This window comes from Aythya ferina (assembly GCF_964211825.1).
Source record: "Aythya ferina genome assembly, chromosome: 1".
NCBI lineage: Eukaryota > Metazoa > Chordata > Aves > Anseriformes > Anatidae > Aythya > Aythya ferina.
In genome coordinates, this window is record NC_140296.1 from 146,130,704 (window position 1) to 146,144,651 (window position 13,948).

A 13,948-nucleotide genomic window follows, 5' to 3' on the forward strand; every position below is an offset into this window, starting at 1 on the left:
TGGACATCCAAGAATAAAATTGGCAATGCATAATTTGACCTTCACTTCTCTATGAGCTTCGATCTCTGACTGTAAGTATGAGATGAAAGTACCAGCTATAGGATGCTATGAAGACAAGTTCTGAAACATTTGAGTAATTTCTGGATGACACATCAAGGCAATGTACCAATGAGGAAACTGGTCATTTTGAGTTCAATGTAGAAAAATGGATTATGTATATTAAGCAAGGACCTGGAATCATTCTCTGAACAAGACGTTTACAAAGCTATACACTAAATTAAAGAAAGTGTCTCTTTGGGGTGAGGTTTAAAAAAAATGGTGTTACATAATTCAGGCTTGATGAAAGCAGGCACTCTTACAAATCTCCCCATACTTGGATTTGCAGCCTTCACAGTTTTTAGGTACAGTTTGCATCTAAATACCCAAACCAGATCACCATGAAATACAAGAATTTCTGTGAGGAGGGTCAGGAACATCTGTTTCTCTGCAGGAGATTACAAATCAGCACTGATGCTCGTGCAGAGAGAAGAAAACAATGCAACTCATCCCATATGCCCAGAATATGAAGATTTCAGAGATAATATCATGTAGGTAGGTAAATAGTTTTAGACCAGTTAGCTTTAGGGAACTAAGATTATACAATAACAGAGAAGAGGTCCTAAAAGAACGGAAAATATTATTAACAAAGCCATTCTCATGACTTCATCCGCAACAAGAGATGTAAATCTGGCCAAATTTAGCCAAACTAGGGAGAACAATTCAAGGCTTGACAACTTCTTGTCCCTGAGTGGATCATCCACAGCTGCACCCTCCCTTTTAGCAGCTGTTTTCAGCACCTACTGGGATGGATCCTAGGAGAAAGAACCCTATTCCACACCTGCAGAACAATTCCTGGCTCTTTTACATAAAGCACTGCAGGAAGATACAGGAGGGACAGAAATGGCTTGGCTCTCTTCTAACAAGCAGCAGATGTCTTTATGCATGAGCAGTGTGTGGGAGACACTCTCTAGCAAATTACAGTGCTACAGGGTCTGGCTCCATGAAATTAGAGATTGGATCCGGAGATTAGAAACAACACATGCCACTCAATTAGCAATACATTGGCTGCCAGACAAGCTCTGGGGCCATTTTTCACGATCGTGGGTCTTATCTTGAAAACCAAGTTTCCTCCCACTTCAGTGCTACCATCATGTTTAGTGGTAATATTCAGCCATCACTTCAAATGCCTCTAAACAGAAGGTGTTACCAGTGGGCTCACCTAGTACCTACTCCTTGGAATTTGCCTTCAACAGAGAACATGCTGAGCATAAGCTATGACTGACACTCCATTCTCAGCTAACATACAATTCAAAGCTCAGCTATAGATCATTTTCTGCCACGTATCCTTTGAGAGTCACCATTGAGACACCCATTTACTCAGAAATGAAAAATTGAGAAGAAGCTGATTCCCCCTCCAAAGGAAGCAGTATTTCCTAAAATGACAGATATTCTGTGGTGTCAGATGATCAGAACAGCGTACAGTAACTGCAATGGTAGCTAGTAGTCCAGAACAAACTAATACTGACTCTTGAGCTTCAACGGTAAGTTCTACGAGTGTCATGTTCCTGGTCACGGCCTCCTGTCAAAGCAGTCTTTCACAGACAAAAGACAATTTGGAGAGTTGGGCTGCAGTCTTTTGTTTGTTATGCATCACTAATCATGTTTCCTTGGGCAGTGGAAGAGCTCAAGGAAGAATACTAAAAGGTTTCTCAAACACACCACAAGCTAGGAGACAGTTTAGCAGCTGACATCAAAGGCCCTGCATTTTACATCGTGCTGCACTGTCATGGTAACTGTTCTCCATCATCTTTCTTTGACACTAATCAGATCAGATACAGCTATTCTTCACATTTCGATTGATCTCTTAACTTTAGTGTTTTCCTTTTTCCCTGTAAAATCATGCTACACTTTTGTTTTATTCCCCTCACACCGTACCTGTTAGTATTCTCCAAGACTTCGACCTTCTTACGCAGCTCACTATTTTCATTTGAACAGTTCTCAACTCTGGAAATAGCAGAAGGAAAAACGGATATAAAAAAATCAGTCCTTTATTCAAGACATTCTGAAACAAAACAAATTTGCTTTCACAGAGAGCTCTGTGATTCTGCCTGCATTTACAAAAAGTTACACCAACTGACTTTAGTCATAACCTTTAATCATGCTTCAAGGTGCAGAAGACATTGCATTAGATACTACTCGCTATAGAGCATCTGCTTACAGTGCTCAACTACAACCAAGTAGGTGCAGCTTATTCAGGGTAATCTGTAACTACTTTTTGCCCCTTGAAATAGCTACAGCAAAGACCCTGCTCCAACCTTCTCTGTGCATCAGGCCACAGGACAGATACTTAAAAGTCACTGAACATGTTCCATCTGTATTGTTAGCAATTATTTTGTGCAAGGGTGTTCCATGTGTGCATTTCATTTCTAGGATGAAGCACCGAATAATTTAACAAATACCATGCTTCTGAAATCAGATCCTTGAGTTTCATAGAGGTTCAAGTAAAAATATGGCATTCCTAAAAGACAACTATGCTATTACCTGCCTGAATAGCTTTAAGAGGAAAAAGGCAAAGGAAATACTTTCAAATCTGTTTATGTATGCTAGAATTTCACAAAAGTCTAACTCTGAAAAAGCAAGTCTCACCCATAAAGACATGAGAAGAACAATAGGAAATTTAATCAAGGATATCGCCAAAGATGGTACACAAGATTTAGCAGATTCATCTGGTGAAGTGCATAAGAAAAATACCAGGATACTTGTCTCTTGGAAGACAGATTAATTTGGGATATAAATCACTAACTGGGGATTTGGCTCCTTCTTGTTAAAGGAAGTCAATTGGTCACATGTTGTTTTCCTGAGCCCTGCTTATTCTCCCAAGCAGTCTTGACTCACCCACTTCCAATTTCTGTCTCCATCTGTGCTAGAAGACAGAATATATTCCCTCTGACCCTGCCTTTTCCTGGACACTGCCCACCCACTAGACCAACACAGTTGCACAAGAGAAAGGCTGGTAGTAGATGGGTCTTGCCTTATATGAGGTTTAAGGTCTTTGGCGGCATGTTACCTAAGCGTTGGAGATAGACACAGTTATGTACGGAGCATCTCAGCACATGTACCACAGAAGCCAGAAGAAGGGCCTTTTCTCAGTCACAACCACGAGATGGCAGCTGGCACTTTGTGCACGAAACAGTCCCAGCATCAACAGCTGGATCCCTTCCCACTGCAGCAACCAGTGCTATTGGAACGTTTGAAACAGGAAGGAGGCTGGCTTACTTTTTTTCCAGACTGTCCATGTATTCTTTCTTTTTTCTTCTACTTTCCTGGGCAGAGATCTAAGGAAAAGGGAAGAAAAACACCAAATATTTGCAAAGAAAAAAAAGCAGCAGAGATGAATTAATAAACTGGTAAAGAGCCCTGACATTATTTGATTCAAGCCTCGGTACTGTTCTCATTCCTATTCCTGGCAAGCAAAGCACTGACTTGGTCTGTTTCCACATCCTGAAGCAAGACTGCTCCCTCTCAGTAGTAGGAAAAAGATCACTCTGCTCTTACAGAACTATCCTTAAAAAGCAAATCAGATTAATCTGCAGAGAGTATCTTAGGGCAAATACTAAATACTAAAAGATGATGCCAGGAGAAAATCCTGCAACTGGGAGAAGAAAAACCCATGCATAGGTTAGAAAGCAGCTTTGCAGAAAAAAGACTTGGGGAATCCTGACGGACAACCAGACAAACATAAGTCAACAATATGCCCCCATAGCAAACAATGACAACCAGAGCTGGGGCTATGTTAGCAAGACCATAGCCAGCAGGTCAAGGGAAGTGTCTCTTCCCCTCTATTCAGCATCTGCAAGACTGCAGTTGAGAACTGTGTGAAGTCTGGGGCTCTGAAATAAATACTTTGGACATATCGAAGCAAGTCCAGAGCACGGCCATGGCTATAACAAGTATGCTGGAGCCCACAACATATCAGCAGAGGCAAAGAAATCTGGATTTGTTCAGATTTAAGAAGATAAGGAGGGAATCCTATTGCTAAAACAAAAATGAATTAAGTCTTCTCAGAGGTGTATATCAAAATGAGAAGAGCACTGAATACAAGTTACAACAAGGGAAATTCCAATTAGACATGAAGCTTTTATTTTATTATTTTTATCCAGAAAAACAGCCTAATTTGGAAATAGGTTGCCCAGAGAGAGGCTGAGGACGCAGCACTCAGACAGTAAAATGTGACTGGACAAGTCACTTAGTAACTTGATCTAAGCTGCCTGCTTTCACAGCAAGGGGTTGGACCAAAGGACCTGCAATGATACCCTTGAATACAAATGAGTAATTATATGTAAGTGGTACATAAAAAGCACAAGGAAATTTAAAATATTTTTGAAAAATTATGTTAGACCAAATTTCAATTCAGTGTGGGTAAATTTACACCTGTCTGCCAAACCAGTAACAGAATGCATTAACCTTCAAAAATGTGCTAATATCATCTAGAACAAGCAAATTTGCCAGGTCTGAAAAAATGCTTTCCTCCCCATCACTAGCCCTTTGCCATCTTGGGAGAAAGAGGACTTGCAAGGCATTTCACAGCCTTGATATCAACCATTCATCTAAAGGTCATGGAATTCAGTGATAAAAAGACTGGAGTGCTGAAATACGCAGTCAAACTTTAAAACATGAAATGGTGAAAAACACCTTCATCACCATGGAAAGGACACAGAGGTTCTTTGCCTACCCATAAGAAAAAGATTGTACTGTTTTTAAAATGGAGCCAGGCAACAGCAACTTGATACTCTACTTACTAAATACTCTATTGTTCCTGTGTTCAGGTAAATACCTAGACAGAGAGGCACTGTCACAGTGACAGACAATTTGATGGATGTGTTAAGGAGCAAAGAAGAATACTTTGTTAAAAGACATCTTACAGCATTCAGCAGTACTACAGACCATTGCTACTGAAATGTTGCAAAAATTTGTAGTGAAGGATGAGTAGGTATTACCCAGCAAAACTGCTAAACAAACATTGATTTACCTTGTTCTTTATTTTTCTGCGGATTTTCTTCAGCACTTTCTCCTCTGCTTTTGTCAGGGGCAGTTTGGTAGGGATTGGGTACCCCTCTGCTATAAGTGTCCTCTTTTCTTCCTCTGTCAGGATGAGTGGGCCAGTCCCCTGCAATTTCTGCAAGTGTCACAGAAACAAAATAACATCACAGCAAGAGCACACAGCCCTAGAGAAAGGGGGTTAGGGAACAGTGCAAGGCAGCAGCTCTCCCACTTCAGAGTGGATTCTGTCTACTAACCCAGCAGTTTCTTGCAACTGGAAGTGTGTGGAAGGGGAAGACCTTTTAGGTAGCTTCCATTCAGAGACTGAACCTTTGGGGCAGAATTGCCTCAAAACAGCTGCTTTCAACCCTGCTCTGAAGCCAATAGAAAAACTCCCCTTGGCTCAAATGGGAAGGAGACAAATGAGAAGCACTGCTGAAAACGCCTCCCTAAAAGTCACCACTTGATTTCCAAGACATAGCAACAAGTGGACAGATCTACCAGTGACAAGTTAACCCAGCAGAGCTGGGTGCTAATGCAAAACCAAACCATGATGCGAGAAATCTCCTAACACTGCTCAACCCTGCCTCAAGTCAGAGGAGAGGCACGCACTATTCCCGGTGGGAACAGGACAGACAAGAGAGCAAGAATTGCTGGATCTCCAGTTTTGACCAGAGATGGGCACATCCAAAGAACAACAGAAATTAGCAAATGTATGCAAAAACAGTAATTAAAAAACAAAAAACAGATTCTAGAAAAACTGAGCCCAACTTACATGTGGTGCAGTCAGGAGAGGGGAATTGGAAAGCGCTGAAGCTGTGCGCGATGTGACTTTAGCCGTGGCTTGCAGCTGGATCGGGCTTGAAGGAGGGAGCGATCTAGCTGGGCTCTGCCCTCCTTCCGAGTCACTGCCATGACTGCTGGGAGGGGTTGGAGGCAAATGCAGGGGGTCGACTGCTGAATGGCAAGAGAGAAATACAATGTAAGATTTGGAGGTGCTAACCTAAACTTCCACTAGAGCCACTGCCGCCACCACCACCAGCAGCTTTCCAGGGCTAGAACTGTCCGCTAAAAGATGGGTCAAGCAAAAGTGGAAACTTGAAAGATTTTCAGAGCATGCAGCTCTCTAAAGGAGGCATGAAACACAGCAGCTCTCTTTAGGTTCAACAGACAAAGCAGGGCTATGCTCATGTGCTCTGATTATTTCTACCTACCCCTTCGGCTTCTCCAAATGCCTTGAGATTTAAGTATAAACCTCCAGTACAAGTATCCTACTTGTGAAACCACATTAGCAGAGAGGGCTCTGAGCCACTAGACCTTTCCAAAAACAACAGCCTTTCCCAACCTTTCTATGGATTTAACAAATTGCCAGTATTTTTCAAGAGAAGATAACATGCCCAAGATGTTACATCAACAGTAAGAGAAGAAATATTTTAGCCCCTAAGGATCTAGTCTGGCACAACTGGCAGTTAGTGACAACCTTGTGATTGCTTTGCCATACCGATGGAGCAGGAATAGCATAGGTAGCCACCGCAGGAACCTCTTTCATATTGTGCTCTCCAGAGCTATAAGCAAACTTCTACTGCACTTGCAGCCAACAGAACTTGTGCTGCAACTGGCAAGCAAAGTGCTGCTTATGACCAAATGGGGTCTGGACCAAGAGAAACGGTGCAGTCTCAGATTACATGGACAACTTAGTTATGGCTCTTTTGGATGTCCACTAACTCATTTTTCCTCTGATACATTTACAGCAATCACAATTGGGAGTAGGAAGATACAGGGCTCCATTTTCCACCTTCCACTTCTTCTACGCTTTGCAAATTTGAGTTGAAAAGCTCAAATCAGCGTGGAGGGAAGAAGGGAAAAAAACAGTAACGAAAAAGTTATTACAAAAAAAAAAAGTTATTAGGTCTTTTTGGCTAGCATCTTAACTCTGGTTGCCAGATGTACACTTGTAAAACAGTAATGCCCTTAATTGCACAAATTGAGCAATCCCATCTATGTTTTGGATTAAGATATAGGCTTTTTTTTCCACCTGCTAAATCAATTGCCTCTCTTCCTAGAGCAGTTCTACTTGTCTACATAAACAAATTCACTAACAGAACACCAAGTGTTCCTAACTGAGATACAGTTATCTCCTTAAATTTCAGTCAAAATATTTGGCTTTTTCAAACTTTTCCCAGGTTAACAGATTGTAGGCCACAATTCCATGTTTTACATTTGGGGCAGGGAAGATCACTCCTTCCCCCTCAATTTATATATTTCAAAGGGACCCTGGTGGTTTTTAAACCTGAACTGTAACAAATATGCTAAAACCAGATGTGCCTAACTTAATTTCATATACACTCTCTTCCTTGCTTTTGCAGCAGAGGTCAAAGAGGTTAAAACCAGCCAAGTTTCCACTTGTGCTCTTCATATTTTCTGTGCCTTAGGTAAGTTCCCTCAAGTTGATTTCTCTCCTAACCTAAATAATCCCATACTTTACGGATTCATGCTCCCTCCAGCAACTGCGTTAATTGTTAGGACGTTGCAGACAAAATAGAGATCGTTTTCTTTGTGATGCGCAAGACAAAAACAAAGAAAAGGAAGATATAAATGGGTCAGAAAGGCTGGCTTTTTAACCGCCTGAGTCAAATCCCTAGAAGGCAACAGCTTCAGCCTAAAGTTTAACATGGTAAACAAGGAAGCCAAATATTTAATCAGGGTAAAGTACATTCATCACGCATTCTGGTCATCTCCTTTGCATGTGTTGGGTTGGTAATTAACAGACCTTCCTTAGAAGAGAGGTTCAGAAACTGATCCACTTCGTGGGGCTCCAATTTAATCTCCGGAAGCACTTTCTGGCTCAGTGGTTTCATCTAGAAAAGAGAAATTAACAGCATGAAAACCCAAAGCACACTTCTTGAGGTCTTTATAGAAGGATACAAGGATGATTTCTCCATAAATGGAGAGCTTTCCCTCTCATACTCTGCTACAGGCCATGCCTGAACTGCTTTACACAGTTTTGCTAAGCCACGCTACAGAGAATGCTGCCCTGACTAGTCCTGCCATGGCTTTTCTTATTACTATATTTAGCTAAATAAAAGATTACGCCTCAGAGATGACATTTCAGACTGAAAGCTAGCAGGCAACCCACTCAAATTACTTCTCTTAGCAACAGAGCTGCCGCTAGGATTTGCCGGACTGCACAGCCAGTTTGAGCAGAGACAGAAATGCTCCTGGAGGCGGGGGAGAGCCTGTTCAAGGCCATTGTCACCTGGGAGCGAGATCCAGGTGCCACTCACTGAGCCCTGGGTTGTCAGACCCAAGTTCATTTCACAGTTAGGAGGAGAAGGAACAGAGACAGCCATGGCCAACAGACTTTTGGAGGACACCTGACTTGCCCTGTTGACAGGTATGGTTCACCAGGCTGCCAAGCTGCTGGCCAATCTGCCTGAATGCTGCGTTCCCAGGCTTGAGGAAGTCAGTCTGGCACATCAGCATGCTCAGTGCAGCCAGAATCTCTCCCAGTAACCTGTGTAACTAATCCATGAGATGGTAGCGAGCCACCAGTTAGTCCCAAGATGCTCTTTGTAGTATCACAGCACCCCAAGCTACAGCAAGGCTATGTACTGGGGACAGTGCATGCAGGCTACAACAGAACTATGGGAGAGATGTGTTTCAGTTTTCCCAGTTTCTCATGAAACAGTTTATGTCACACATATTTCTGACCCACATCCTAGTGGGAATGTTTATTTCCAACATTTTCTAGCTCCAGATGGACTGGGCTGCCATCACACCCTGGGGAACAGGGATGTCACAGTACTTTCTCCACTGGTGGGGAGCTCTGGTGAGCCATCAGCTGCTGCAGTTTGTTCTCCTAAACAGCCAAACTAAGCCCTTGTGAATGCCCACTGGCTGCTCCAGCTGTGGTCAGAAAGGGATCACAAACACCTTACTAGGCAGGCTGGAGTGAAAGCAGCAGCACCTCAAAATGTCAAAGCTTGACAGGCCTGGCAAAAGTGACTTAGTAGGCAAAAAGAAAAACACTCCAGTCACGTCAAACAAGGAGTCTCACCCTGATGAAGGGAAGGTGCAGCACTAAAGCAAGTCATTGTGGAAGACATTTAGCTTGTCAGGGCAAATGGGTTAGTCACTTAAGGTGAGGAGAGGAGAAGAGAAAGTCTGCAAGTACCAGGGCATCAGCCTGCAGCTCGGCTTGCTCTCCGTCCAGCGACGTGGCCGTGACAGTGAGACTGACGGAGGGAGTAAGGCCTGACGTCTCGCACAAGGCTGGCTCAGTCTTTATTGCTGCTGGAGTCAGCTCGGTACCCAGACACCATTCCTCATTTTCCAGGTCACCTGCCAGGGAAGGAAATTGGACACCACACGTTTAGGTCAGAGACAGAGAAGCTACAAACGAAAATAATGTCATCCCTCCTGCAGAGAAGGGAAACAAACACAGAAGGTATTTCAGTCCATCAGCAACACTCTGCCCTTACTATTCAGCTCTCAGTCAATGCAGACAACTGTTTTGGGGCTGTAACCTAATCTTAGCCCCAGGATACAGAGAGGAGCAGTGAGGAAAGACACAGAGCACTAATCACTGCACGCTGCTGAAAGCTGCTTACACCGAGCAGAGCAAGACTAAACAAGCCTTCAGGTAGAGCAGCCAGGGAGCCACATCCTACACACGCTAATGCCTGTTGACTCAGTTTTATTCCTCCTTGCAGAGGTAGTGCTTAGCCAGCCCCCTGCTCCTCTCACTGCCTGCAGTCACCACATACCTGGAGTGGTGGCATTACACTTCTAAGAACAAAGGATTTCACACTTTCAGGAGCTTTCCCCAATGACTCATTTAGTAAGTATAAAAGAAGGCAGTGGTTTTGATGATTTCACAGGAGCACCAGTGGCACGGTGATGACGCTCATTTCCTCCCCAGAGCATCTGGGGGACACAGCACTGGATGCATATTTTGGCAGCAACAAAACATGCATCATATGTTGGCAGAGCTGGCCCCAGCCCCCACTTACTGCAAGCTCACTAATCAGAAGAAAGCCATGCAACCTTTAATTGAATAAAGCTGACCAGTTTGTCTTGCACTGTCAAGAACTGGAAGAAGGTTGGGCTGGTAAGTTGCTAGCTCCCTGTTTCCATTCCTGGGGTAGCGACTGGGGAGGAAAGATGTTTGGCTTGCTGAAAAGGGATTTATTTTCTTGGGTACAGAGTATGACAGAGGACCAAGAATTCAGGATTCAATCTTTAAAATAATTTCCCAAGGCCATCAAAATCCTTATTAAAAAAAAAAAAAAAAAAAGGCAGATGCATTTTTGGCAGTTGCAATTCTACCTTTAAAAAATCACATTCCCATTGCTGCTGCTGGGGTTCAGTTGTATATGGTGGTGTCTCCTCCTGTGGCAGATTACCCCACCTCATTACCCCACCCCTCCATACTGTACCCCAGCAGCACACAGCACAGTCCTCTGCCACAACTTGTCAGCAGCTGCGAGAAGCGCGTCCATAAATCAAGCAGCTGGAATCCAAGGCCAAACATACAGAAGGGAAAAGGGTGTTGATTTTCCTTTCAGAGCTCTCTCCTGCCTTCATCCTGCCTCTCCTGCCTGCAAGGCTGATACAAGACCTTCACACATCTCGGCGGACCATGCTGGTGAGATGCCACCAGAGCCGAGCTGCAGGTAGGTAACAAAAATAAGAGCAGTCTCACAGCCTCCGTGTTCGCCTGCCACTGCTGTTAGGACCACACAGACAGGCTGCAGGATGGGAGAGGTATGCACAGCGCCGGGGCTGGTCCTTGCTCTGTGGTGGGACCTAACCTCCGCCGCTGGCAGGGAAAGGGGTAATCTGAGCAAAGGCACAGCGAGGGATTAAAAATGAAAACACCTATCCTGTAATCAGACGCTCCAGAGCTGCCAGCCCAGCTCTGCCAAGAGGAGTAGCTGTACAGCAAGGGCTGAGCACCGTAGTTAAGTTGTTGAAAGGCTCACTCCCGAAGCCTTCCGGGAAACGCAGAATTACAAAAATAGAAGTATTTACAAAAAAAAAAAAAAAAGAGGTAGCATTGTCTAAATATTAACTCAGGAGAGAGGACGTTGCTCTCTTTCCACCCTCCCTCCTGCACCTCCCTCCTTACACACACAGAAACGCCATTCCCTCCCCCTGCCAGTTGTAACGAAGTATTTGGTGGACTCCCTCTTGATTGGTGTGTGTAGATCATTCAGATAAGAGCTTTAAAGGGGTAAGTTTGCCTGAAAATCCCAAATCCCTTGGCAAATGCAGCTTTCAAATGTTTATTTGGATAACTTCTGCCAAAGCCTTCCCCTCGTGGTACTGCGTGGAGGCTCCGCTTGCTGCCTGTCTCACCTCGGGGTCGAGCTGCACTGTGGCAGTGCCAGCAGCATCCACAAGCTACCTCAGCCTCCCTTTGGGAGGGCAGGCTGCTTTTAAACAGGAGTTGTCAGTGAACCAAGTAATTAGCCCTGAACTTTCTGAGATTTCTATCATCATGCAAGTCAAAGAGGCTTTTTCCAAGGCCATGGGTGCCCAGCAAAACAGGGCACATCCTCTAAGCCTGCGGGTCTTGATGTTTATCACCTCTCATCCCCTGGCTCATCATAAGGGCTTAGCTGCTGTAAGGCAGCAAGACATGCTAGCCTTCAGCCTGTCTCCGTCCTCCCTGGAACCTGACCGTGCTGACAAACCTGACGTCCCTGCCACCACCACTTAGCTCCGCACTACCTGCTCCGAGTTATTCGAGGCATTAAAGCCAGTCTAACCAGTTCACGGGGTTACAGATGGTTTTGGAGACAGCAACACAGTGCATTTGACACTGAGGTAACTTTGAAGGACTGCATTTAACTCTTCTTTGACATTGCCTTTCATGCGTGCATGGTAACAGCTGTCATTCCAGATGAACCCTCTTGAAGAGCAGAGATGGAGCAGCACACTGGTCAAATCCTACCTCGACACTCCCCTCTCCCTGCTTTTTCCAAGCCCCTACAACACAGTCACCACCTTGGTCACCAATGAATCACTTTCTTCTGACGTCTTCCAGCTCCTGAAGTCGCCGGTGATCTCTCCTCCAAGCCAGGAGAGCTGCGAGTACATTTCCCCTTCCCCTTTCCCCTCTTTCTGAGCACAGTAGTATGACACTACCCGAAAGTCATTATAAGTTTATTATTCTAACAACCCCTAAGAGCTTTAGTCTACTCTGCAAAGCCCTGTACGAGCCAAACAAGGAGCCCTTGCCCCAAACTCCTTGAGAATACCGCACAAAACAAGATACATTTAGGCACACAGGGGAAAAACTGACCAGACTACACAACACTGGTCATATTGAAAGGCATGGCACACCCTTCATGACAACATTATTTCTGATGGAGAGGTCTGAAGAACCATGACAGAAGGTTTATGGGGGATGAGAAGAAGCAAGAAGGTGCACATGAAACCTTGAAATGAAATACACATTGGAGAAGAAGGGCAGCGTCTTCTCCAAAACAAGCGAGATGTTGTAAGAGTAGATGACTGGGGTCTGGAAGTTAAAGGTGAGTATTCATCTTTATATCTGTCATAATCTAGGAGGCACACATGAAGTATTGAGACAGAGTCCAAAACAACAGGCTGAGAAAATGCCCTTGGTGACTGTATTGTGGATGGATATGGACAGGACAGCACTGCATTGCCAAGTTGAGATAAAATACGCTGCAAACCACTCAAGAATAAGAAAAGAAAGCCTGAATGAGAGATTTAGCTATCACAATGGCTAGGAAAATCCACATCCTAAAGATGGTCACTTTGGCTGTTAAAGATCTCTTCTCAGCCTTCAAATCCCTGACACCAAGATTCACTGCTGAGCAAATGATCCTGGCTGTTAGGACCCCTTGCCCAGATGAAATTTCCTATGAACTTCACAGCTCTGTCATGCAATGACTCTCTAGCTGAGAAGCATTCCCCTTCACCTACCTTCTCAGTAAGTCCACAAATGCGAGGCCTTTTGGCACATGAAATCTGTTACTTAAGCCATCCATATACTTTGTGAAACCTCAGCTAAAGATCCTACATGCAATGTACTAGCACTGTTAAATTGCACATACAGCGTATGTTAACTGAACATACTGTTACAGCTGCAAAGCACCCTGGTATTCAGAAATACCCATGAAGGTTTATTTCAGTGTGTCTTTCCATATTATATAAATCTAAAAATAGCAATGTTCCTAATGTGATTGAAAACGTTCTCTGCAGCACCTGAACCTTACCCAACACACAGAGTGCACGGCACTCCCTTAGCTGGGGTGAATGCCATGTTTTGTTATTCCCATTGCCTCTTGCACAGCCTCAACTCTCCTTTACCAAATACATTTCAAATTCAGTTCCTACAGAGTTGTTTAATTCCCTCCTAGGGAACAATCAAAATGCTTCACCAACTGGAATTAATTTCCACAGCAGTCCTGAAAATTCAACTGAGCCACAGAGAGATTAAGGCCAAAAAGTATCTATTAATTTAAAATGACCAACTGGAGACAACCGGAATTGGATTTTTAAGATGATTTAGCACTGTTATTATACTTCACTTTATCAAAACAGTATGCATTGAGTTCAGGTGCAGCTGTGAGCATCTAGCACTTCTGCAAGTTAAACTTCCATTTCAAATCAAGCATCCAGAAAAACAATTCACCACAGTACCCAAGAGTTTGTGACATGCATCTAAGATCTCCCACGTCCAAGACCAAAATTACATTTCTTTAGAAAGCTTTTATGTGCTGCTTTGGTAATTAAGCTGCCTCACTTTTCCTGCAGGCTCGTTTAGCATGCCTCTTCTACCTTCTTTTTTTTTTAAAAAAAGAAAACAAAAACAAAACACAACAAAACAAGG

The 13,948-nt window shown here is 43.8% G+C and overlaps 1 protein-coding gene across 2 annotated transcripts in view; it reads right to left on the minus strand.

Annotated features, from left to right (window-relative positions):
* CREB3L2 (cAMP responsive element binding protein 3 like 2) overlaps positions 1 to 13,948 on the minus strand; it is a 78,256-nt gene that overhangs the window by 14,452 nt on the left and 49,856 nt on the right. Inside the window, exons 3-8 of one of the 2 annotated variants that reach the window (XM_084527521.1) lie at positions 9,254 to 9,420; positions 7,850 to 7,937; positions 5,855 to 6,033; positions 5,069 to 5,215; positions 3,316 to 3,374; positions 1,975 to 2,043 (exon numbers count right to left, since the gene is read on the minus strand). In XM_084527521.1, coding sequence (XP_084383647.1) covers positions 1,975 to 2,043; positions 3,316 to 3,374; positions 5,069 to 5,215; positions 5,855 to 6,033; positions 7,850 to 7,937; positions 9,254 to 9,420 — 709 coding nt within the window. Of the gene's footprint in view, positions 1 to 1,974; positions 2,044 to 3,315; positions 3,375 to 5,068; positions 5,216 to 5,854; positions 6,037 to 7,849; positions 7,938 to 9,253; positions 9,421 to 13,948 lie in introns of both variants that reach the window. The other variant, XM_084527520.1, reaches the window with a different exon arrangement.